Genomic DNA, 22,160 nt, shown 5'->3' with positions numbered 1-22,160 from the left:
CAGAGCTATTCTTTTCCCCCCAATGTGGCTCCTTGGTGCTGGGAAGGGAGAGGAGGAGGCATCTCTGACTGAGGAAGAGCATGTTTGCTTCCTCCTCAGGCTGGAAGTGACGCTGCTTTTCCACCTCATCCCACCCAGACCCACCCCGTGCACGGGGAACGGAGCTGGGGCGTCAGGGGATTTCTGCCATTCCTCGGAAAGGGAAGGATGGCTCCTTCTCCTTTCCAGGGAAGCCCAGTCAGCAAGATCTGGGTCAAAGCAGACCCAGGCTGATGGGAGCAAGCTTTATAAAGCAAGCACAGCTGGCTGCAGGGCACTGCAAGCCAGCAGGGTTTCACAAGGTAAGTGGGGATGGAGGATTGATTTTCTTCTTTCCCTCCTTTCGCCAGAAGCTGTGCTGCAAGTGGGAAGCAGGATTGAAGGAGATGCTGCCTGTGATGCCAGCACAGAAGAACAGTGGGTGCAGCCCCCAAAAGCTGAACAACCATCCAATTTTTCTCCTTTTCTCCTGATAATGCTTTTTCTCACCTCTCCCCCATCTGATTCCCATCGCTTCCCATCCTTCATGCTTTGTGTTGAAACAACAGGGGCATCTTCACTTCTCTCTTTGCTCCTAGTCCCTGGAGAGAGGGAGAATCTCTGCTCCTGGATGATAAGGAAAGAAAGGAGATGGTCACTATAACAGAGAATGTTTTGGTTTCCTCTCTCGGAGCCATCAGAGGGATGAACTCTCTCCTCATCCTCTCCGTGCTGTTTGTGTGGGGTAAGTGTCCTCTCGCAGTCCCAAGGCTCTCTGTGCAGTTACATCCATTGAAATTAGGACCAGGCTGGTGATTTCTCCACCTCTCCCCATCACCAGCTCTCCCAGACATGCAAGAACTCTCCCCTGCCAAGCTGGGAACACATTTCCTCTCCCTTGCATTACAATTCCTAACACCCTGGTGCCAGTTTGGGGGCTGGAGGGCTGGAGCTGCTGTTGGCAGGGCAGGGAATCGCCGTGATCTCCCTTATTTCCCCTGCTCCAGGCTTGTCCCCAGCCCAGGGGAGCCTCTTAGAGCTGCACCGGATGATCTCAGAGGTGACAGGGAAAAATGCTCTTCTGTATTACGGCTTCTATGGTTGCTACTGCGGTCTGGGGGGCAAGGGGCAGCCCAAGGATGCCACAGACAGGTGAGAATCCACTTTAAAACCCCCTGCCCTAACACGATCTCGAATATTTTTAAATTTGTGGGGTGAGGGGGAGAAAACTGCATCCCCTAAAGCATCGATCTCCTGTGCAGATGCTGTCAGCTGCATGATACTTGCTACAAAAACCTCCTGAAGTACCACTGCGATGCCAAGACACGCCTCTACCGCTACAACTGGCACCATGGCAAGCTCTCCTGCAGTGAGTAGGGCCCTGGAAAAGGGGAAAAGGGGGTGCTATCCCCCCCAAAGCCGGGGCTGACCCTGGGCTCCCCTCGTCCCGCAGGTCAGGGCTCCCGGTACGCCTTCCTGTCCTGTGAGTGCGACCGCAGCCTGGCGCTGTGCCTGAGGAGAAACGCCAGGAGCTACAAGAAACTCTACCAGTTCTACCCCAACCAGCTGTGCCGATGATGGGAGCTGCGATGCGGGACCCGCCGGGAGCGCCCTTCATCCCTGCCTGCGCTGACCACACCAGATCAACGCGAAAATAAATGTTCTTGTTCAACGTCCCCTCTCCTCTGAGAGCTGCGGCTGGGCAGGGAGAGAAATCCCCGTGAACAGTCGACATCTTCCCAAAACTTTGCAAGAACTCGGTCTCGGCCCCTGCGTCACCCGAGGCTGCAGCCCGCGGGGAGAGGGGGGCTGGCCGGGATGGGGGCGTAGCACTGCGTGGGTTTGGGCCAGGCGAGGCATTCTGGAGCTTCCAGTTGGAGCTGGCGGGCTGGACGCGGAGGGCAGGCTCTCCCCGGCAGGACAGAGCGACAGCGAGCAAGATCCCTGGTGAGAACTCCCCTCCAGGCTCCGCCGCTGTGGAAGGAAAAGCACGGGGGGATGCTGGGGAGGCAGCGGGAGCGGCCCGAGCCCGCAGGAAAAGAGAAATCGCTTCCAAATGGAAACGCAGTGCGAGGCTGCGCTGCGAGGGGAGAGGTGCCCTGGGGCCAAAAGCGGGGGGACGGGAGGTGAGAAAGGCTGGAGGGGTGGGACAGCAGGTGGGGGATGCTCAGGTGGCGGGGCAGCTTCTCGGCCAGGAGGCAGCAACGCTGATATGAGGGGACACAGCTGCTTTCCTCCCCCCACATACTGGGGGTTGATCCGATTTCAGAGGAAGCTTCTCACGGCAGCTCCTATCAAACTGGCCACGCTGCCTGTGCCCTGTTTCTCCTCCCAGGCCCAGGTCAGAGGAAGATGAAGGTCCTGCTGGTGCTGACGATGCTGTTTGCCTGCAGTAAGTGCATCCCCGGCCCACAGATAGGAGCCAGGCTCATCCCCAAACTCCTGTGCACTCCTCAGGGAGACTCCCAGCAAAGCCTCCTTCCCTCCCCAGTTCCCCAGGCCTCATTTCTGCACGTAACTTAGAAAAAAAACCCACATTTTATGGTCACTCTAGGCGTGTTCACAGCGTACGGGAAGCACCCGCGCACGTTCACACCGGGACTCGAGGGAAGCACCGTAGGAAACCTGACTGCCCATGGATGCTACAGGGGATGGGGCACCTCGAGGGCTTCAGTGGATCGGTACAGGCAACGCTGCCCCGAGGGCTAACGCCGGTCCCGGAGGGCTAACGCTGGTGCCGGGGTAACCCCGGGGCTCTGCATCACCCCAGCAGCGCCCCCTGAAACTTTGCGAAATGCAGCCCGGGTGCTTGGCAGCAGCGGGAAGGAATCGGGTTTTCGGGCAGCAAGGAAAGTGATGCAGTGTTCACCCCTAATTCCATCCCGGAGTCGGTAGGGCGGTGCCAGTGACAACTGCCTGGTCCGTGGGGTGGCACCAGAGGAGGGGGACGCTCCTGAAGCCAGGATGCGCGGCAGGGCTCGCGTGGGGAGGCAGAGGCTCGGCGTGGGAACGGGCAGGACAGAGAAGCTTCTGGGTGATCCAGAGCAGGGGGAAGCAGAGCTGGCGGCTCTCCCGCCCGGCTCGCAGAGCCTGTGCCAGCTGGGGCAGCAGCCGCCGGGGCCAGTTCCCGACGAGCCCAGGCTCTCCTCCTCCCGCAGGTGCTGCCTGCTCCGAGCCTGCTGCTACGCCAAGCTGGCAGCGCGGCGCTGCCGCCCGGCCCCCGCCCGGCCGCTCTCTGCGCCGCGGGCAGGGATCGCCACCTGCAGTGAGTGCTCGGCCCTTTCCACACCCCCGCCCTCTCCCGGGCCGCTCGGGGAAGGTCTCAGGGGCGCTCTCGGTCCCCGCAGGCTCCGGGACGCGGTGCCAGCGAGGCGCCTGCAGGTGCGAGCGGGCGGCGCGGCTGTGCCGGGCTCGGCGCGGCCGGGCTCAGCTCCGCGCCAGCTGCCGCGGACGAGCCGGGCGCTGCTGAAGCAGAATCTCCTTTCTGCGAAACCATCTCCGGGCTGATGGCGAAGGCACGGCGCCGGCGGCGCTTCCCAGCCCTGGCCAGTCTCCTCCTCGGGGCATTTTGGCTTCGAGGCGAGGACAAGGACCCTCCGGTCAAGTCGCGTCACGGCGTGCGAGGAGGGGGAGCAGCGCTGATCTGATGTCCAGCACAGCAAAACAAGGGAGGAGTGGACACCTGCCCCTCGTCCCGATGAGGGGCGAGATGGAAGCGTCCCCCTTGGCAGCCTAACCGCTCCCTCCGCTTCCTGCTTCACAGCAAATTCCCTCCTTTGCTCCAAAATAAAACCAGAGAGCCCAAAGCAGCGGTTCCCAGCGTGCAGTGACTCGGCGGAGCCCAGCGACCACCCCTCACCTCTCAGACAGGTTTCCTGTTGAAGTACTCAGCAAAAATGACACTTGAGAGGTGACACAGCTCACCCTGAACTGCCCCAACTTAGCTCTAAACCTTCAGACTGAAAATGTCCCGTTTTTCTGAGAGATGGAGAAGTGAGGCTGGTGGAAGGGCTGGGGGCAGGCATGATGGCGTGGGAGGGCCGGGCTTGGACTTCCATGATCCTTGTGGGTCCCTTCCAGCTCGGCATACTCTGTGATCCCCTAAATCTCTGCTGTGACAGCATGGCCTGGAGCTTGCCTCACACCCAGTGCTGAGCAAAACAGAGTTCTCACCAGAAAAGAATGTTTTGGCCCAATTCTGCAACAACCCTGAGCACATTCCTTAGGAAAAGGCAGCTCAGGCAGCAGCTGCTTCCCCCCACTTCAGCATCCCCAGGTTTTGTGCCTTGGGGTGTTGACCCCGGCAGGTCTCTGGGCTCCAAACCACCCCAGAGAAGCTCAGCAATGAAATAAAGCCACAGAAAAAGCAACAAAACACTGTTTCCTTAGGGGCTGATGCCCAGCTGCAATTCCCAGCCTGGATTGCCCCATAGCTGAAATCAATGGCACCAGGAAGTAGCCCTGAAGCAGCGATGCTTCTGCCAGCTGTCACCCAGGAACCAGGGAATCACTGCTGTGGAACCCTGGGGGAGATGAGGAAGGAGCCCTTCACCCAGCAGCTGATAATTGCAGGGCATAAATCAAGGATCAAATCCTCACCGAGAGGATGGATATCCCAGACAGATGGCAGGCTGGGATAAACTGAATCACACTCTCCCTTTGTAAATTCTGGGTGAATTTTAACCACTCATGAATTTTCCTGCTTGGACATCCGGCTGTACAAATCCATTCATACAAATCCTCCAAATGTTGATGGTTTGGCTCAGATGCTGCACCCCCTTCAGAGCATTGCAATAAACTGGACTGCAAGAGTTGTGGTTTTCATACCATGAAACAAAATCCACAGCTTCCCAGGAGGCATCTGGCTTGGGGAGGGCTTATTTCCCATTTGGAGAAGGGATCCTGCAAACCTGCCACAGGTAGAGGGGCTGGGGTGGAGAGGCTTTCAGTGGAGCTCAGCCATTTGATGGACAAGAATATCCCTTATTCCCCTGTGATAAAACTGATTGTGGACTTGGAAAATCCTGAATTATGGCAAATCCTGGTTTAGCCAATTAACACCATCCCAAGGGGCTACTTAAATTAGTCCAGAGAGTTGATGAGGCAAAGCGCCCATGCCAGAGGGAGGGGGAAGAGATTTTGCTGAGCTGAGTTCCCTTCTCTCAGCCTCTCTCCGTTTCCCACACAAGTTGCATCCTTCTTCCCTGCCTCAGTTTCCCTAGCAGCCTGGGGGGATTTCCTTCCTCCCCTGCCTCAGTGCTTGCCATGCTGTGGTTCCCCAAAAAGCAGCACAAAGCAGGTGCAATCTCTGCCAGAAGATATCTGCTGACTGCTCAGTACCACCAATTTAATCAGAGATTCTCCCTGAGCAAATGACACAAGCAGCCTCTTCCCCCCCACTCCCATCACACATCACCTGCATTTTTTCTTCCCTGTCACTTGCCTTATTTTGCTTATAAACAAAAGTGAACCACACACCTCGTGCCATGAGGTAATTGAGAACAAACCAGTGCCCAGCACACATGGGGAGAGGGATGGAGCGTCCCCACATGCGGGGGACATCTGGGCACCACTATCAAGAAAACCACCAAACATGGCCTTTGCTCAGCTCTATCTCCAGCCACAGCCATTCTGGAGACCATGGGATCTTTCTCCACTCCCAAAGCTGCATCTCATCCACTCTGGTAAGTTGGTAGGGCAGGATACTTGGCACTGGCTGCATTTTCTCCCTGCCCAGGCAAGGATGGAAACAGTAAGACACAGAATGGTGTTTTCTAGCCAAGGCATCAAAAAACTTGTAATCCAGGAAGAAAGTGGATCACGGACTCCTCAGACAATCTAATTCCACCCTTGCCATGGGCAAGGACACATGGTTCCTGTTCTCCCTCAAGTTCTCTCATTTTACTCAGGGAAGCACTGGGAATGCTGACACCCAGAGCTATGCACAGACTCGACCCCAGGCTGCTCCACACATTCAAAACCTCCTGCCAAGACCTCCACCATATAAGGCATCCCATAGCCTCCAGCAGTGCGAGGATACCTGCACAGCAGCAGGATCAGTATGGTGAGGATTGTCAATATTTGCCCACTTTGGGCTCTCCAGAGGAGGGGCCCTGCTGAGGGTGCACGGCCATAAAAGGTGTGACCAGCAGCACCTTGGGCTCACCAAGCCCTGGAGCTGCCACTGCCAGGATGAAGCTCCTCTCGCTGCTCCTCTTCTGTGAGTACCCCCCACCAGCTCCCAGACCCTGTCCACAGCCAGGTGGGGATGGTGAAACGCCCATTTTTGCTGTGGGATGGACGGTTGCTTTTCCTGGTGCTCTTAACCCTCCTTCTCCAGTCCTAGGACTGGCCCTTGCCAGCTGCAACTTGGCCCAGTTTGCAGTGATGATTAAGCAGAAGACCGGGAAATCGCCGCTGGCTTACAACCGCTACGGCTGCTACTGCGGCTGGGGCGGGTCCAAACAGCCCCTGGATGCCACCGACAGGTACCTGGGACAGGGCAGAGCCCCCAGCCCTCCTCACCTCCCTGGGCACAGCCAGTGCAATCTTGTTGCTGCTCCTGAGGGTGGAAATAGCAATGAGAAAATTGTTGCTCATCCTTAAAGCCTCCGGAGAAGGGGTTCAGCAGCAAAGATGCACGCGGGTGATGTTTTATCGCGCTGTCCCCTGCCCTGACCTCGCCTCTCATGCCCCAGGTGCTGCCACGCCCATGACTGCTGCTACAAGAAATTGGCCGCCTCCGGCTGCAGCCCCAAAACGGCCACCTACAAATACGTCTTCCAAGGAAACCAAATAACCTGCGGTGAGAGCGGGGAGGGGGCACAGCTCTAAGCAGGGAGGCACAGCCACCCACACTCGGGGAGCTTGACTTCCACATCCCTTTAGATCATCCTGGCCTGGAAATCACACACAGCGAAGTGGGTGGAAATAGAGGGGAAAGTGTCAGGAATTAGGCAAATAAGAATTTGCTGGATTATAGTGAAGTTTAGAGCTTGGAGACTTCCCTGAGGTCCTTCCCAAGAGGCCAAACACCAAGGGTTTGAGATGCCCCTGCCATCCTGGCACAGCTGCCCTGACTCCCCCAGAGCGAAGTCATTGTTCCACAGAGCACAGCAAAGCACGTGCCAGGCAAACAGCCCCAGACACATCAGAAAGAGAAGGGAATGCTCCCTGCAGGGCCAGGGAGCTCCACACCCCGGACACGAGACCACCTGAGCCACCCCAAACTGCACAGAGGGGCTGTGACTGCGGGGACGCTCAAAAAACACCCCCTGACCCTCACTGCCTCCATCCCCCCCAATTTTCTTCCAGGAAATGGGAACTCGTGCCAAAAACAGACCTGTGCCTGCGACAAGAAGGCGGTGGAGTGCTTCCAGAGGGCAGCCAGCTCCTACCGCAAATCCTACGACAACTACCCCAATTCCAGATGCAAGGGCCAAACGCCCTCCTGCTGAACACTGCTGCCAGCCTGGGGCTCCAAACCTGGCAGAAACCATCAGAACTGGGGGGTTCTGCCTTCCCTGGGGCCAGGCAGGACATGGCACAGCCCTGTGGCACTGGAAAAGTGTCCAGCACCTTTCCCCAGAGCCTTAGCTCTATTTTCCCATAGTTAAATAACTCATAAAAATGAGGTAAACCCTGCAAATAAAGATACGCTTCAAAATTGTGGCCAGTGTTGTGTTTTGGGAATCAGTGGTGGAAGGGGAAAGTAACAGCATGGAAGTTGAGGGCTGATTTTTTGAAGAAAATGTTCCTTCCTGCATACATTTTTTCTTAAAAAATGACCAGAAGTGACATTTTAGCAGCCAACCAGTAAATCTGAAGAGCTCCAGATAAAAACAAAAGCCCACAACAAGAAGTGGCTTCTGCACCCCAGCCCAAAGCAGGCTCCAAGCCCAGCTTCTCTCCAGGGGCTCAGCCTCAATCCTGCCCCATACCATTCCTAATGACTGTATAAGCAATTAATACTCACTGAAGGCACGGGGAGCCCAGTGGTGGGGTCTCAGAGGCTTAGGTGGCTCCTTCTTGCAGAGGTCTCCTCAGGCTGCAGCTCCATACAACCACCTTGTCCCACACCACAGCTGCACATGACCCCAAATTAACCCTAATTACCTCTAACAAGGCAGGGCTGGCTGTACCTTGGGCCTCAATGAAGCACCTCCAGCTGTAATGCTGCCTCTGGAGAACTGATCTGCCTAAAATAAAGGAGTTTTAAGGGTAATTTATTTGATTTCCACCTCTGTGTTGAGGGCTCTTGCCTGACTCTCTTAAGTGTTTCATTACAAGCGACAGCCTTACCTCAAGTTCCTACAGTAAATGTGGTATCTTTCTAACTCCAAACCACTCATTTCTTCTCATTTTTAGCAGGCAATAAGGATTCCAGAAGCTGAGACAGAGCCAATGCTGCCTTCTAAGGCTGATGCTTGCACCCAGGAAGCTCCAAGGAACCACCCCACAGCTCAAAACCAGCACAAGCATCTTCCTTTTATCCCACAGTGGATTATGGAACATTCTTCATGCCCAATTTCACTTCCTTTCTGCATCTCCAAAAGCTCTGCAGACACAGAGACCATGGGTGATGTGGCAAAGCTGTGAGATAAACCAGAAGGCAGCTCCTAAGTAGGGACAAGAGACATGGAGCAGCACAGGCAGAAAACCCTTCCCATACACAGACATGCTTATGGAGGTCAGCCAGAACCTGCCTAAATGCTTAAAACTTCCATTTCAACTGAATTCCTGACCTGCAGGGGCAGGATTTGGGAAAATAAGTCCAGGGAAGATGATGGTGGGAGATAGGATGCAGGGAAAGTGGCTTTCTACATCCTCCTGCTGCGTATTTGCCCTTGAGAGGCTCACAGTGACCCTGCTGCAGCACCAGCCAAAACACCCTCGTATTTGTCAGCTGCTAACAACAAACAGTCATCTCCTCAAAGCCCAGGGGAATATCCAGTGCTTATTGTCCGTCCTTGGCCCGTGGATTACGGAGCACTCGGCTCCACCAAGGAGTAAACACACGCTATGTATGAATCACGGTGTTGTTCTGCTCTGCTTTCTCGCCTGCCTTCCCCCTCCCAGGAAAATCCACCACCTGTTTACAAAGCAAATTCACTGCATAAACTGAGTTCTGTGAAGAATGCTGCACAAAGATTCCCTAGGGAAAAAAAATATACATTGGAAAGGTGGAAATTTCAATGGGAAAAACGTGAAACAGGTAAAAATCTGTTTTAACATCTTTAGATATGGAATGGCTGTGCAGGCACAAGGCTGCTCTGGCAAGATAAAGGGAATTTCACTGGTTTGTCAATATCTATGAGCCCAGCACATTGAGAGTTTATTTTAAACAAATTACATTTGGAAATGAAAGCATTTTCAGCCCCAGATTTTGTTCATGTATCAGAGGCCACGAGCTGTGGGCCAGTCTTTCCCTCTGCTGTTGGTGCTGCTGTTGCAGACTCCCCTTTCACCCTGCACATGATGGGGCAAGGTGCGAGTTCCTTCCTCAACCTCCAGACCAACTCCCTTCACAGCTCTCAGGCTCCAGGCAGCAATGAATGTCATATCAGCTCTGGCTCCAGAGGACAAAATCCCAATTCATTAAGATCAAATCTCTTATTCGAAGTGCACAACTGCAATTCTTTATCTCTTCAAACCTGCAGAACACACCTGCCTTTCAGACCAAAACACAGGACAGGGCAGGACACAGGTGACACAGTCACCTGCACTGCCTTGCTAAACCTCCTGTCACAACTTATCACCCCCTGAAAGAACTTGCACTTTCTCCTCACTAAGCTGTGACTCACCTCTCTTTCCATTCCTGTAAAAATGACTGTCTCAGAGAAAAAGGAATTCCTACACCATCAGTTCTTACAGGAGAGCTCCTTTCATTTTATTCTTCAAGTAACAGCAGCAGGCCATAACAAGTACTACCCCAGTTCTTGGCAGTCTGGTAAAAAAAAAAACCATAAACTTTTAAGCACAGACAAATTTTTCAAATGCAATGCTCCTTACTTTTAAAAAATCCCTTTCACCTAAGACACTGGCTGATGAGATGTCTTCTGTGTAAGTGCACATGCTTTCTTCAAGCTTAGTGCTTGTTACAAGCCCAAAAACCTGAGTGGAGCTGAAACACCATGAGCTATAAATCAAAGGCTGAGTCCCGCAGCCCTTTCACTTCAATCCAAATTCCCAGTCCTACAGTGGAAAACATCACAGGAGTCAAGCTGTACACCCTACTTGGCGACCTCACTAAAATGGAATTTAAGATGAAAAAAAAAACTACCCTGGAAAAAAGCTTGATTTATGAAGTGAAATAGGCAGGTTTCCCAGGGATCACTGCTGCATGGGAGATTCTTCTCAGGACTCTTGGTCCTTTGGCTATGCTGATTTCATTTGGAGACTAATACCTATCCAGCTCCTGACTTGGTCTAAAGCCCTGGAGTAGCCCAAAAATTCTGAAACAGGGCAAAGGGGACAAAGATTCCAGGTGTCCAAGTAACAACACTCATCAGAAGCTTCAAGCCTGTTCCTGTCACATTTTACCAGATTGGAAGAATCAGCTCTGCATTCTCATGAGTCCACTGGGATTACTGTTCTGGGGGGGTTCTTTTCCACCAACAGGTCTGATCTTAAAGGAGCTGATTCCAAACCTCAGCAAGCATGGATGCAGCAATCTCCATCTCTCTCCAAATATTCATCACTTCAGAACCAGCTCAGTGCAATGCAGTTCTAAAAGAGAGACTAAAACTTGTCACTGCATTCCTGCATGGCAAACAAAGGAGGAATGTCATGTTTGAGACAGTGCTGGCTGATACTTTGCTTTGGAAAGGATTCTGGGACTCTGTTTCCTTACTTTATTTGAATTTAAATAAAAAAAGATCCACCAGAGATATTCCTGAGTTGAGATTTGTTAAGCTTTCCCTGACAGCAAGGTAATATAAAGCTCCTCCAGGAATAACCAAATAAAAGAAGAAAACAAAAAAACCAAAACCAGGCACATCAAGAGATGCCAAAACAAATCTGACACCGCTGTGTGAAGAAAAGGTCATCACCTTCATTTAATTCCAAGATTATAGACCCAAGTCTCTACTTCCTGTTAAGTTTAAACTCTTCTCAAAGGCTGATGCAGAATCAATGAGCAATTGTCGTCCCCAAAAGCAAGGGAAGAGGAAGTTCTCTTGTGTTTGGAAATCCGAGCAGAGATGGATTTTAAGATAAACATGGGTGCCTATAAATTCTCCTGGGGGAATTTTGCCTTCATCAGTTTTATTTGCTTTTCTCATCAGAGCACTGAGTCATATGTTTAGGGCTGCCATGGCCTTCACCAGGGTGATGTGGCTGCCTGGGTCTGTCTCTGTCCTGGTGTCTGCACTGTCCCTCTTGGTGGCCAGGACCTTCTGCCGGTGCCTCTCCTCCTGCCGCTTCTTCTTCTCCAGCCGCTGCTCCTTCCTGTGCTTCTTGGCTACCTGAAAGGGAAGGATGAAAACACAAAGTTCAAACCACACATGCTCTGCTCAGCTGGGGAAAAGTAATAAAAGAGACAAGCAGATACCAAGGCAGCTGCCAGAGGACATTCCTAACTATTTATGAGGACTTTACTGCGAGTTGTTTTGGGAAGAGTGCTGCATGTCACCAGGAAATGTCTGTGGCAGAGCAGTCGCAGCTGCAGCAGTGACAAAATGCAGTGAGCAGAAGCTCTTTCTAACTGAAAGGAGAAGAGACTTCCTGAATAAGCAATGCTAAGGCATCCCCCAGTCATTGAAGGGTGCTCACATTGCTGCCAAACCCCTCACACACCTTTGGGTTTCTGCTGGTTCGGTTCTCTTCCCTGGATCCAGCTTGTCCCTTGTTCTCTGCTTCACCTTGATGCAAGCTCTGATTTCCAAAGATTCTTGAACCAGTTCCATTCTCTTCCCACAGTGTCCCGCTGCAGGATTTTTGCTCCCTGCCCTGGGGCTCCTGCTGTTCCTCAGTACCTGCCAACAGCAGAGGTTTTCCTCAGACATGCTCTACCCAGGAGCTGTTGCACTGTCAGACAATTCTTTTTCCCAGAAGTCCTGGGGTTTTTTGGAAGCTGGATTGAAGTTGCCCTCACTAACAACCTTCCTGAGTAGAGAAGGCTGAGGTGTCAGCACACAAACCCACCTCTCCTGCTACTGTCCCCAACATCAACATCACAGTCACCCAAAGCCCCAGGTGACAAAATGTGCACTCACCTATTCCTTCCCCTTCCTTCACCTGCAAGATGGCAAATATTGCAGATTCCACATTGTAGTCCTCCACCTCAAGAATGTGGCTTACTAAATCCATGTCCTGTCCACAAGAGGGGAAGGAGAACGCTGAAGAAGTTCAAATCTCTGACCTACATACACTTAACAACACCTGCACCACTGAGAGGGGGCTGCTGCTTTTATGATCATTCAGTTGGTCTGTGCTCCACTTCTGAAAGGGTGAGGGGGAAAACCTTAAATTCCTAAAGCTATCACAAAATAAGGAATATGCTGTTTTCAGTGTAAGTTTCCCTCTTGGCCCTTTCTGTTCTGTGCACCTGCACAGTGCCAACAGCCAAGAATCACAGATTATCCAGTTATCTGGGATCTTCAATGCCCCCAAAGGATTTCAGAACTTACAGGATTTTTTTCCAAATTAATTTTTGTGAGAGCCTCAAGACAAACCTTCCAAAATTATCAGGCATCCACAAAAATGTTGGTATTTCACCTGTATGTAAGGGTTGATTCTAGGATGAGATGCACCCTGATTGAAGTTTGTACAAGGTGAGTGTTTTCTAGAATTTTTCCCAGAACTACTTCCTTGTATCAAGGTTTGAACATCAAGCCCAGAAAGGCTCCTCAATACTTACTGAACACCCAGTTGCACTGCACACTTTTTCTACAGCATCTTCCATCTCCACTTCAGTCTGATCTTCAGAGTTGTCCTTCTGTGGCTTCACCTCCTCTGCCTTATTTGAATCATTCTTGCACAGCATCTGAAGAATTGCAAGCCCAGCAAATCACACAAGCATGCAATCCATAAAAGTCAGACATCCTAACAACAGTAATTAGCATGGCACACTTTTCTCAGGAACATCCCATGTCAAACCATCTTGGAAACTGTGAACTTCCAAGTGTGTATCTTCCCACATCTCCTGCACTTCTGAACAAACTCCAGTGTACTACAACATCAAGAATCACAGTAAATGAACTTTTAAATGCAATCTTTTTAATACAGTACCACTGTATTGTATTAAAAAGCTGTGTGCAGAGAACCTCAAGCACAGCACAATTACTCCTCAAAAAAAAAAAAAAAAAAAAAAAAAGATATGAGGAAGACAACTACACCTAACTGTTGCATTTCCAGCTCTTTCCTCTCTTCCCTTTGTTTTTCCACTTGAGGTGAATGATTACATCATTTAGATGAGGTTGCTTCCAGACAGCCCACATCACAGTATCAGCTTTGAATTAACTTCCAGCCCAGAGGCTGAACTCCTCCTTCACAGCTCTTCCCAAGAGAGCCAGCAGCATGAGCTACAACCTCAGGGCTTTGCTCTTGCAGCAGAGCACGGAGACCCAGCTCTTCCCTCCATCCCAAATGAGAATGGAAACCAACTGGCAGCATTCCCCAGCTCTGTGTGTCACCCACAGCTGGCTCATTCCAGCACAACCAACCTCCATCCGAAGGTGGGCCGGCGCTTCCGAGTCGTCGCTGAGCCTCCTGACGCTGTCGTAGTGCTCCCCGTGCCTGTAGGCGATGTGCAGCTCCCGGGCGTCGCTCCTGTCTGTGCCCCGGATCTCGACAAAAGAAACAAACTGCAAATGAGCATTTCGAATCGGCTGCAGCGTCTGATTTTTCAGAGTATTTGTTTTTGCAGCGATGGCAAACACCGGCAAGGAAGCAAGTACGTGGTTGCTGGAGCATTTGAAAGAAGAAGAGAAGAAGGAATGAAAGCCAGATGTAAAATACCAGGCAGTTACATCAGAACAAACAAAACAGGGAATGAAAGTATTTTTTTTGAAAACTCAGAACTATTTCAGGAACTTTCCACAGAAGCTATCAGTTTTCTGATCATCTTCCCAGAACCAACTTCAGCAAGAGCTCCCAGGGAATGTACCATGTCATTTTATCTCAAATCTGAGCAAAGAGAGGCCATTCAAGTGAGAGCAACACTGGAAACAGTCAGAGTAAATTTTGATTTGCAGCTGGGACAAGATGCTGTTTTAACAGCATCCCAAGCAGCTGTGTTTTGTTTTTGAAAGAAAGTAATCCATGAAAATGTATTAACTCCATTGAGGAGCACTGTTAACAACCAATTGTTGCCTTGCTTTCTCAGCACCAAGTTACAGCAATTTCCACAGAAAATTCCTGCTTTGAGTATTATCTGTACTGATGTGAGAATAGTTCCTACCCTGATTATCAGTGTCTCAAACTTAGATAAGAGCTACACAGCATTCCATCTCCTGCCAGGAATGCAGAAAATCCCACTGCACTTGCAGACCAACTTGGCTTGACCTGCCAGCTCAAGTTCACCCAACAGCTCTCCAGACGTCAGTAAGCAAAGGACCAGAACTCCTTGCTTTAGGGCTCCAGAGTTTCCCAACCTTTTTACGTCTGTGAACTGCCTTATCTCAGCTCTCAGACCACACACCAAGCCACCTTTCAGCCATGTCTGTGGTCTGCGCTACACTAATGACTTCAGGTTTTCCAACAAATAATCTTCCATTCATCTATTTTACACTTGCTCACCTTCAGGTTTCCAAGTCAACACTTGGTTATACTTAACTCCTGCTTTCTATTCTATTAAATTATTCCACTGCTGAAAGTTGGTAAGATTTATTTTAAACATTTCTCCTCTGCCAGAGCTTGAATAGGTATCTAACAAATCCCAAAGCTCTTGAAAGATTTGAAAATTAGCCAATTTAGCTCCCATTAGAGAAGCATCTTTCCACTCTGGAGTGGGCCTGGAGGAGGCCACCTAACTGATTTAGAGGGATGGAGCATCTCTCCTATGAGGAAAGGCTGGGAGAATTGGGAGTGTTCAGCCTGGAGAGCAGAAGGCTCCAGGGTGACCTAACTGTGGCCTTCCAGTGCCTGAAGAAGGCAACAGGAAGGATGGAGAGAGATTGTGGGCAAGGGCCTGGAGTGCCAGGACAAGGGGGAATAGTTTCCACTGCCAGAGGGCAGGGATAGACGGGATATTGGGAAGAAATCCTTCCCAGGGAGGGTGGGCAGGCCCTGGCACAGGGTGCCCAGAGCAGCTGTAGCTGCCCCTGGATCCCTGGAAGTGTCCAAGACCAGGCTGGACACTGGGGCTTGGAGCCACCTGGGATAGTGGAAGGTGTCCATGCCCATGGCAGGGGGTGGCACTAGATGAGCTTTAAGCTCCCTCCCAACCCTAACCAACCTGGGATTCTCTGATTCTATGAATACAATGAAGCTGGTAAGTAAATTAGGGCTGCAGATTAAAAACAGGGGGAAAAAAGGTCAGCCTGTTATCAAAAAAGCCAACAAAATAACCTACAAAGCTCAGCTAACTTGAGTCTACAGTTGGACTCCATGATTTTAAAGGTCTTCTCCAACTTTAAGAATTCTATAATTTACAGTCACTATCAAAAAAGTTAAGGAGTGTTCAAAGACCAAGAAATTCCATGTAGAGATGTCCACCTGCAAAGAGCTTTTCATGATGTTACAACTACTCACAGCTCTTCTAACTCACACCATTCTCAAGGGCCTGAGACAATCCTTCACAAACAACACTGCTCAGGAGAGACAGAACCTCATCACAAGCTCTGCCCTGCCACCCTGACACGGTCAGTGAGAGGAGAGGAAAGAAACAAGGTTTTCAAAAGGACATCAAAATGTCAGGAAGTGATAACACTGAGGAACAACACATGAAAATCACCCCTGTGACCTCTCCTGCAGGTACTTCACCCACCTATCCCTCTGTCCATGGCTGCCCATAAATGAGAGTGTAAACTTGTTCGAGTTCAGGAATTCACGTGGGGCTGTTTTAAATGAATTTAAGGTGTTACTTTTTTTTATCCTTATTGCCCTGTTTAATCAATGTACTTCATTGGTGCTGTCTGTAAATAGAGGCCAGAAACAATCCTGACTTGAATTCAGGTTCTCACTTGCTCAATGACCAGGCTGACTGAGCATGGACCCATTCCACTTGCCATAGAAAAACAACAATAAAGAGAAAACGAAGGACCTGAGGGATTGCTTGTTTCAGTGCCCCTCTGTCAGAGGAAACCACACCACACAGTTCTTTCCAGAAGCTGATTAAACACCACTTTGTTTCTCTCTTTGTCAGAAACCCTAGCATTCCACATCCCATACAGAATTGATGGAGCTTCACTCCAACACACTGCATGCCCTGCCATACCTTCATTTCCACCTTCCTGAATCTTATTGTACAGGTTCCCTTAAGCCTAGCTCAAACTCCAGGGCACTGTGCAGCCCTTCAGAAGGACTCACCAGGTTGGAGAGATGGGCAGGGAAGAACTGCCTGAAGTTCAACAAGGGCAGATGCAGGTCCTGCCCCAGGAGGAACAGCCCCAGGTACCAGCACAGGCGGGGTGACCTGCTGGAGCACCTCTGCAGGAAGGACCTGGGGGTCCCACGGTCAATGAGCTGTCCTGGAGCCAGCAGAGTGTCCTGGGGGCCCAGAGGCCCTGGGGTGCACTGGGAGGAGCACTGGCAGCAGGTCAGGGAGTGACCCTGCCCCTCTGCCCAGCCTTGGGAGGCACACCTGGAGTGCCCTGTCCAGCCCTGGGCTCCTCAGGACAGGGGGACAGGGAGCTCCTGGAGCAGGGCCAGTGAAGGCTGCAGAGATCAGGAAAGGCCTGGAGCATCTCTCTGCCCACAAAAGGCTGAGGAAGCTGGGGCTGGGACACAGGACCAGATGATCTAGTGTGGTCCCCTCCAACCTGACCCATTCTGGGATTCCTATCAGAAAACTCAGCTCAAATGCAGTCTGATCTTCAGGAGGCATGGCACTGAAGGTCGTAGCTTAAAACCCAAGTAAAACACATTGCTCTGTCCCCACATACCCACCTCTTATGCACTCACTGTTTTCCTTCCTGCCCTCGCCTCCTAGTTAAAATCTCAAGTGTTCCCCTTCTTCAAAAAACAAGTACAGCTCTGCACCATGCCCAGATCATTACCACTCTCTTTTAATAAATCATTAATTTTCCACACTATTTATATCCCTCAGGCAAAAATTAGACAAAAATGTAGAAGCTTTGTTTCTCACCTGCCACAGAGGAGTGTTGAGCTGATGAATAACCACATTCAGTTGATTGTTCCTTGCAAAGGCCACGATAGCATCGTTGCCAGCAAAAGTACCAGGTTTGGCCAAATTGGCAACTAAAGGAAAAAACATTCACAAGAGCTGAAACTTATTTTCTGATACTCCAAAAGCAGGGCAGGGGTAACAAGGGGTGAGATTTCAACATGGGCCCAAGAAATTCTGGAAGGGAAATCCCACCTGTGAAACAGTGGCTGTTGAGGCAAGAATTTGGCTGCAACATGAGGTAACGCATTTAAATGACCATAGAAATATCTAAAAAAGACACTACACCCTCAGACAAATAAGGCCACTGGCTCTGTTAGATCAGAAGGAGGAGTGCCATGTACTGCATGACCAAACTACTTTCATGCATCATCTCCATGGTACCTGGCACATCAAAGGCTGTATTTGTCCCTGGTTTGGATCTTCCCCTTGCTTCCCAGGAGGAAATACTGAGTGCCAGGGAGAAAGAAACCCAAAGAAATCAGTCACTTACCAAAACAGCCAAATACCCACCAGTATTCAAGAACAACGAGACAATTTTTCTTAAATTCCTTTTGAAAACACCTAATTTTTACTCCTCGCCTTTTTGGTCTCTCTTTTGTCCTAGTTTCTCCTAAATTTTAATAATTTCCGGGACAAATTCAATGTGGATTAAACAGCTCACCTTCCTACAGCATCACAACAGCCATAAATGTAAAGTCCCTGTTTCTAAAAACTAAAGAGCCCTAAGGAAGTTCTGGGATGAGGACTGGTTCGTAAGGAGGTGCTCTAATGAGCTGCATGACACAAAGACACCTCCCAGGACGTCCCACGGAGCCCATACCGTGTTTGTCAAAAGGCACATCATCCTCCACGAAGGGCTCGAAGTCGCCGCGCTGCCTCAGCATGAACTGCACGGTCTCCTGGCGGTGCCGCGCGTGGTTCCGGGAGTGCCCCTCCAGCTGGTCCCCCAGGGCCCGGAACAAGCAGTTGCTGTGGAGGGAAACGAGGAGTGCGTGTGGCTGAGGCAGCAGAAGGAATGCAGGTCACAGGCAAAGGGGCTGTGCTCATTCTGCCCGGTTTAGAAAGGCTGTGAATGCAGAGCAGCGCTCACTTGCTGTGCTTTGAATTTCCTGCTCGATCCCTGTGCCTTGAATGGTGTGCTGGAACTCAAAATGTCCCTCGGACATTTTTGGAGGTTCCAAGCCCAGGTCAGAAGCATTTGAGACCCTGGCAGGCAGCTGGAAGCAGCTGTGATTTTGGGTTTGAGCCATGGAATGATTTACCAACCTTGCAGGAAGAACAAGAAGTCACAAAAGTTTAGATATTATAGTAGAAGTAGTTACAAAGTAGAGGGAAGAATTTTTGAGTGCTGTACAGGGGGGTTTTAACACCTGTACAGGGAGGTTTCTGTTTTGTATATGGGGGTCAGAGGTTTTAAGATGGAGGGATCTGGGCCTGCCCTGTCCTCCCTCTTTCTCCTTCCTCACCTCCATGTTCTTGGTGATGTTGGCACTCACAGATTGGTTTAGAGTAGAAAAGCACCATTTAATATAGGTAATAGGCATTGGGGAAAACTGTAACCATGTAACACGTAATGTCCCATATAAAAGATAGAAAAGCACCATTTAATATAGGTAATAGGCATTGGGGAAAACTGTAACCATGTAACACGTAATGTACCATATAAAAGATAGAAAAGCACCATTTAATATAGGTAATAGGCATTGGGGAAAATTGTAACCATGTAACACGTAATGTACCATATAAAAGATAGAAAATCACCATTTAATATAGGTAATAGGCATTGGGGAAAAACTGTGAACATGTAACACGTAACGTACATGTAAAAGACAGCAGCAGCCCTGGGTGGGAGAGAAGAAGCAGTCGGGGTCAGAGAGGATGTCAGGGTGTGTGTGTGCCTCTGCCTGAGCTGGGAGCAAACCACAGCAGCCCCAGAAGAAAATCTTTTAGATAACTTGCAATAAACTGCCTTGAGACCCAACAACAGAGACTGCTGAGCCTTTCTTTGGAAGCACGGGTTGGAGGAGAAGTTTTTCCACCACACGAAGCCACCCCGCAACCCAGGGTGAGCTTCGACAATGGTGTCATGGTTTGACACTGCTGCTGCTGGAACGGCTGGGTTTGAGTGATGGTGTCACCGTTAAACTGCTGGGGCAAACTGTCCCACACTGACACCAGACAAGGGACAGAAAGCAACAAAAGACAAACAAATGCCCCACTCAGCAACTTCTCAGCAGGAACGTTTACTACCTTTTCACCTTCTAGAAAATAAAGGAGTGAAAGTGAATGCTCAGTTCTGCTGGACACTGGAGCTTTGGCCCTGTGAGAAATAGGCACTCCTTTCATAAATTTAGAAAGATTTACTAAACCTTATAAAAAAACACAACAGAAGACTGAATAGAGAAAATGTTATGGCACTGGGTGCAAAGGATTTTCTCTGCCATGTGCTCACCCACACAATGGACGTTTCACCTTTTAACCTTTGAGCCCCTCCCAAAATTCTGTCTATCGACTGTTCTGCTGTGCAGAGGTGGAGGTCACTTCCTCAAATCCTGATTGGAGGTCAGATGTCACCATAGTGACAAGCCGACCCTCCCAAATATCCCAACCGCGGCTGTCCCTTGATAATAACTCAGGGGGTTAAAAAAAAAAAAAAAGTTTTCTTAACCTAATACGTGATATTTGTCTGTTAATTGTGAGAGTCAATCATCGCATGTATCACAGCCCCTGGGCCCCAGGGCTGGGACCGGCCGAGCCGCGCGGAACCGCAGAGATGCTGAACAGGGGGAATCGTCACCCCTGCGAGCACAGGGCCCGCTTCAGCCGGGACGGGGAAATCCTCGGCCCCCGGGGACACGGGCTGCCCGCGCCGGGATCCATGAAGGCCCTCGGCCGCGGGGACACGGGCTCACATCCCCCGGGGAGGAGGAAGCCCTCAGCCTGCAGGGCGGGGTGTCCGGAGGATCCCCGCGGCTGCCGGGGACACCGGGCGCGGCGCTCACCCATCTCCCGGCACCTCCCGCAGCTTGAGGCCGAGGGCGCGGAGCTGCCCGGCGAGGCCGCCGCTGTGTCCCGCAGCGGAGCCCGGGCCGGCGGGGCCCTGGCGGGGCCGGCGGCCCTTCCTGGCGGCGGCGGGCCGGGCCCTGCCCGCCTGCTTGCGGGACATCCCCGCGGGGCCGCCTCGGCCCTCAGCGCCGCGCCGCGTCACGGCAGCGCCGCCCGCCCGCGGGAGGGGCGCGGAGGGAGCGGGCGGAGGGACGGACAGCGCCGTGCCCGCGGGAGCGCTGCGCCGCGGAAAGCAGCGCCGCGGATCACCGGGGCTGTGCCAAAAGCTGCCGGGTTCCGGCTAACCGGCCTCTACTGCTGACTGCGCTCCCCCTCGCCCGAGAGCATTTCCCTGCTGCCTGGCACGGCTCCGGACCTGACCTCACGGGCGGGCGCTTTCTGCTGCCGCTCTGCACAGGGACACGCCGCCACAGACCGTGTCTGCTCAGCCCCAGATCACCGCTGCTCAACCCCAAATCCCCCCTCCTCACCCCCAAATACCCGCTGTTCAGCCCCAGATTTCAGCTGCTCAACCCCAAATCCCCGTTGTTCATCCCCAGATCCCCGCCGATCAGCCCCAAATCCCCACTGCTCAGCCCCAAATCTCCGCCGTTCAGCCCCAAATCCCCCCTCCTCACCCCCAAATCCCCGCTGTTCAGCCCCAAATTTCAGCTGCTCAACCCCAAATCCCCGTTGTTCATCCCCAGATCCCCGCCGCTCAGCCCCAAATCCCCGCTGCTCAGCCCGAAATCTCCGCCGCTCAGCCCCAAATCCCCGCTGTTCAGCCCCAAATTCCAGCTGTTCAACCCCAAATCCCCGCCGCTCAGCCCCAAATCCCCGCCGCTCATCCCCAAATCTCCGCCGCTCATCCCCAAATCCCCGCCGCTCATCCCCAAATCTCCGCTGCTCATCCCCAAATCTCCGCCGCTCAGCCCCAAATCCCCGCCGCTCAGCCCCAAATCTCCGCCTCTCAGCCCCAAATCCCCGCTGTTCAGCCCCAAATTCCAGCTGTTCAACCCCAAATCCCCGCTGCTCAGCCCCAAATCCCCGCCGCTCAGCCCCAGATCCCCCTCCTCACCCCCAAATCCCCGCTGCTCAGCCCCAAATCCCCGCTGCTCAGCCCCAAATCCCCGCTGCGAAATGAACTCGCAGCAGATCAAGGGGACGAGCAGATGGACTACCCGCGAGGTGGCACCAGGAGAACAGGGCTGACAGCAGCGGCGGGGCAGGCGCGGAGCCGAGGCTGAAGCGATTGTGCTAAGTGTAATAAACCAAACCAAATGTGCTAAGTGTAATAAACGGAACCTCCGCGTCCTGCTTCCTCTAGCACTGAGGGAGATGCTTCCCAGGATGCTGGAAAAGGGGCACAGCAAGATGGGTGATTGGTCTGGAGCAGCGCTCTTGGGGAGGATTGCCTGCCATCCTCTTGCTCTTTGGCTCTTCCACTTGTCCCACAGGAACCAGTTAAAGGAAGCACCCAGCAGCAGCAGCAGCCACCAGGGCATCGCTGTGACTGGTTTCCTCTGCTGGTGTCGTGACAGAAACTGCCTGATGCTGTCAGAACTGCTGCACATCGAGTCTACGGGAGGCCAGGATGAGCAGAGGGATGGAGCGCCTCTCCCATGAGGGGAGGCTGGGAGAACTGGGATTGCTCAGCTTGGAGAAAAGAAGGGTCCGGGGTGACGCAATTGGAACTTTTCAGTACCTTTCTTCTCATCAGGGAGCTGACAAGGAAGATGGAGGGAGACTGGAAAAAGGCCTGGAGTGCCAGGATAAGGGGGAATGGCTTCCACTGCCAGAGGGCAGA

General features: G+C 51.8%; 3 protein-coding genes across 3 annotated transcripts; 2 read left to right on the top strand and 1 right to left on the bottom strand.

The window, feature by feature from the left end:
- The first annotated feature begins 720 nt into the window (after positions 1 to 720).
- Positions 721 to 1,651, top strand: LOC110472282 (phospholipase A2, membrane associated). The gene is made up of 4 exons (XM_021533818.3): positions 721 to 763; positions 1,026 to 1,170; positions 1,281 to 1,387; positions 1,472 to 1,651. Exons 1-4 carry the CDS (start codon positions 724 to 726, stop codon positions 1,594 to 1,596), a joined length of 417 nt encoding a protein of 138 aa, XP_021389493.3. The 5' UTR covers positions 721 to 723; the 3' UTR covers positions 1,597 to 1,651.
- A 4,559-nt stretch (positions 1,652 to 6,210) lies between these two features.
- Positions 6,211 to 7,475, top strand: LOC110472283 (basic phospholipase A2 caudoxin). The gene is made up of 4 exons (XM_077788234.1): positions 6,211 to 6,238; positions 6,359 to 6,506; positions 6,717 to 6,823; positions 7,333 to 7,475. The coding sequence occupies exons 1-4, from the start codon at positions 6,211 to 6,213 to the stop codon at positions 7,473 to 7,475; spliced, it is 426 nt and encodes a 141-aa protein (XP_077644360.1).
- A 3,574-nt stretch (positions 7,476 to 11,049) lies between these two features.
- Positions 11,050 to 20,496, bottom strand: OTUD3 (OTU deubiquitinase 3). Its single transcript, XM_021533769.3, has 8 exons — positions 20,311 to 20,496; positions 18,129 to 18,277; positions 17,267 to 17,379; positions 13,683 to 13,805; positions 12,878 to 13,003; positions 12,234 to 12,330; positions 11,815 to 11,993; positions 11,050 to 11,483 (listed from the first exon to the last, which is right to left on the bottom strand). Exons 1-8 carry the CDS (start codon positions 20,472 to 20,474, stop codon positions 11,313 to 11,315), a joined length of 1,122 nt encoding a protein of 373 aa, XP_021389444.1. The 5' UTR covers positions 20,475 to 20,496; the 3' UTR covers positions 11,050 to 11,312.
- Positions 20,497 to 22,160: the final 1,664 nt, after the last annotated feature.

The sequence above is a fragment of the Lonchura striata genome, chromosome 24 (genome assembly GCF_046129695.1).
Source record: "Lonchura striata isolate bLonStr1 chromosome 24, bLonStr1.mat, whole genome shotgun sequence".
Classification (NCBI taxonomy): domain Eukaryota; kingdom Metazoa; phylum Chordata; class Aves; order Passeriformes; family Estrildidae; genus Lonchura; species Lonchura striata.
This window is presented reverse-complemented; position numbering and strand designations above follow the sequence as displayed.

Bases quoted from the DNA above. Each gene is read 5' to 3' on its own strand.
- LOC110472282 (XM_021533818.3), top strand. From the start codon at position 724: ATGAACTCTCTCCTCATCCTCTCCGTGCTGTTTGTGTGGG. The intron at 764-1,025 runs GTAAGTGTCCTC...CCCCTGCTCCAG, and splicing joins CTCCGTGCTGTTTGTGTGGG to GCTTGTCCCCAGCCCAGGGG. The intron at 1,171-1,280 runs GTGAGAATCCAC...TCTCCTGTGCAG, and splicing joins CCCAAGGATGCCACAGACAG to ATGCTGTCAGCTGCATGATA.
- LOC110472283 (XM_077788234.1), top strand. From the start codon at position 6,211: ATGAAGCTCCTCTCGCTGCTCCTCTTCT. The intron at 6,239-6,358 runs GTGAGTACCCCC...CTCCTTCTCCAG, and splicing joins CCTCTCGCTGCTCCTCTTCT to TCCTAGGACTGGCCCTTGCC. The intron at 6,824-7,332 runs GTGAGAGCGGGG...ATTTTCTTCCAG, and splicing joins AGGAAACCAAATAACCTGCG to GAAATGGGAACTCGTGCCAA.
- OTUD3 (XM_021533769.3), bottom strand. From the start codon at position 20,474: ATGTCCCGCAAGCAGGCGGGCAGGGCCCGGCCCGCCGCCGCCAGGAAG. The intron at 13,004-13,682 runs GTTGGTTGTGCT...GCAATTCTTCAG, and splicing joins CGGCCCACCTTCGGATGGAG to ATGCTGTGCAAGAATGATTC. The intron at 12,331-12,877 runs GTAAGTATTGAG...TCTTGTGGACAG, and splicing joins GCAGTGCAACTGGGTGTTCA to GACATGGATTTAGTAAGCCA.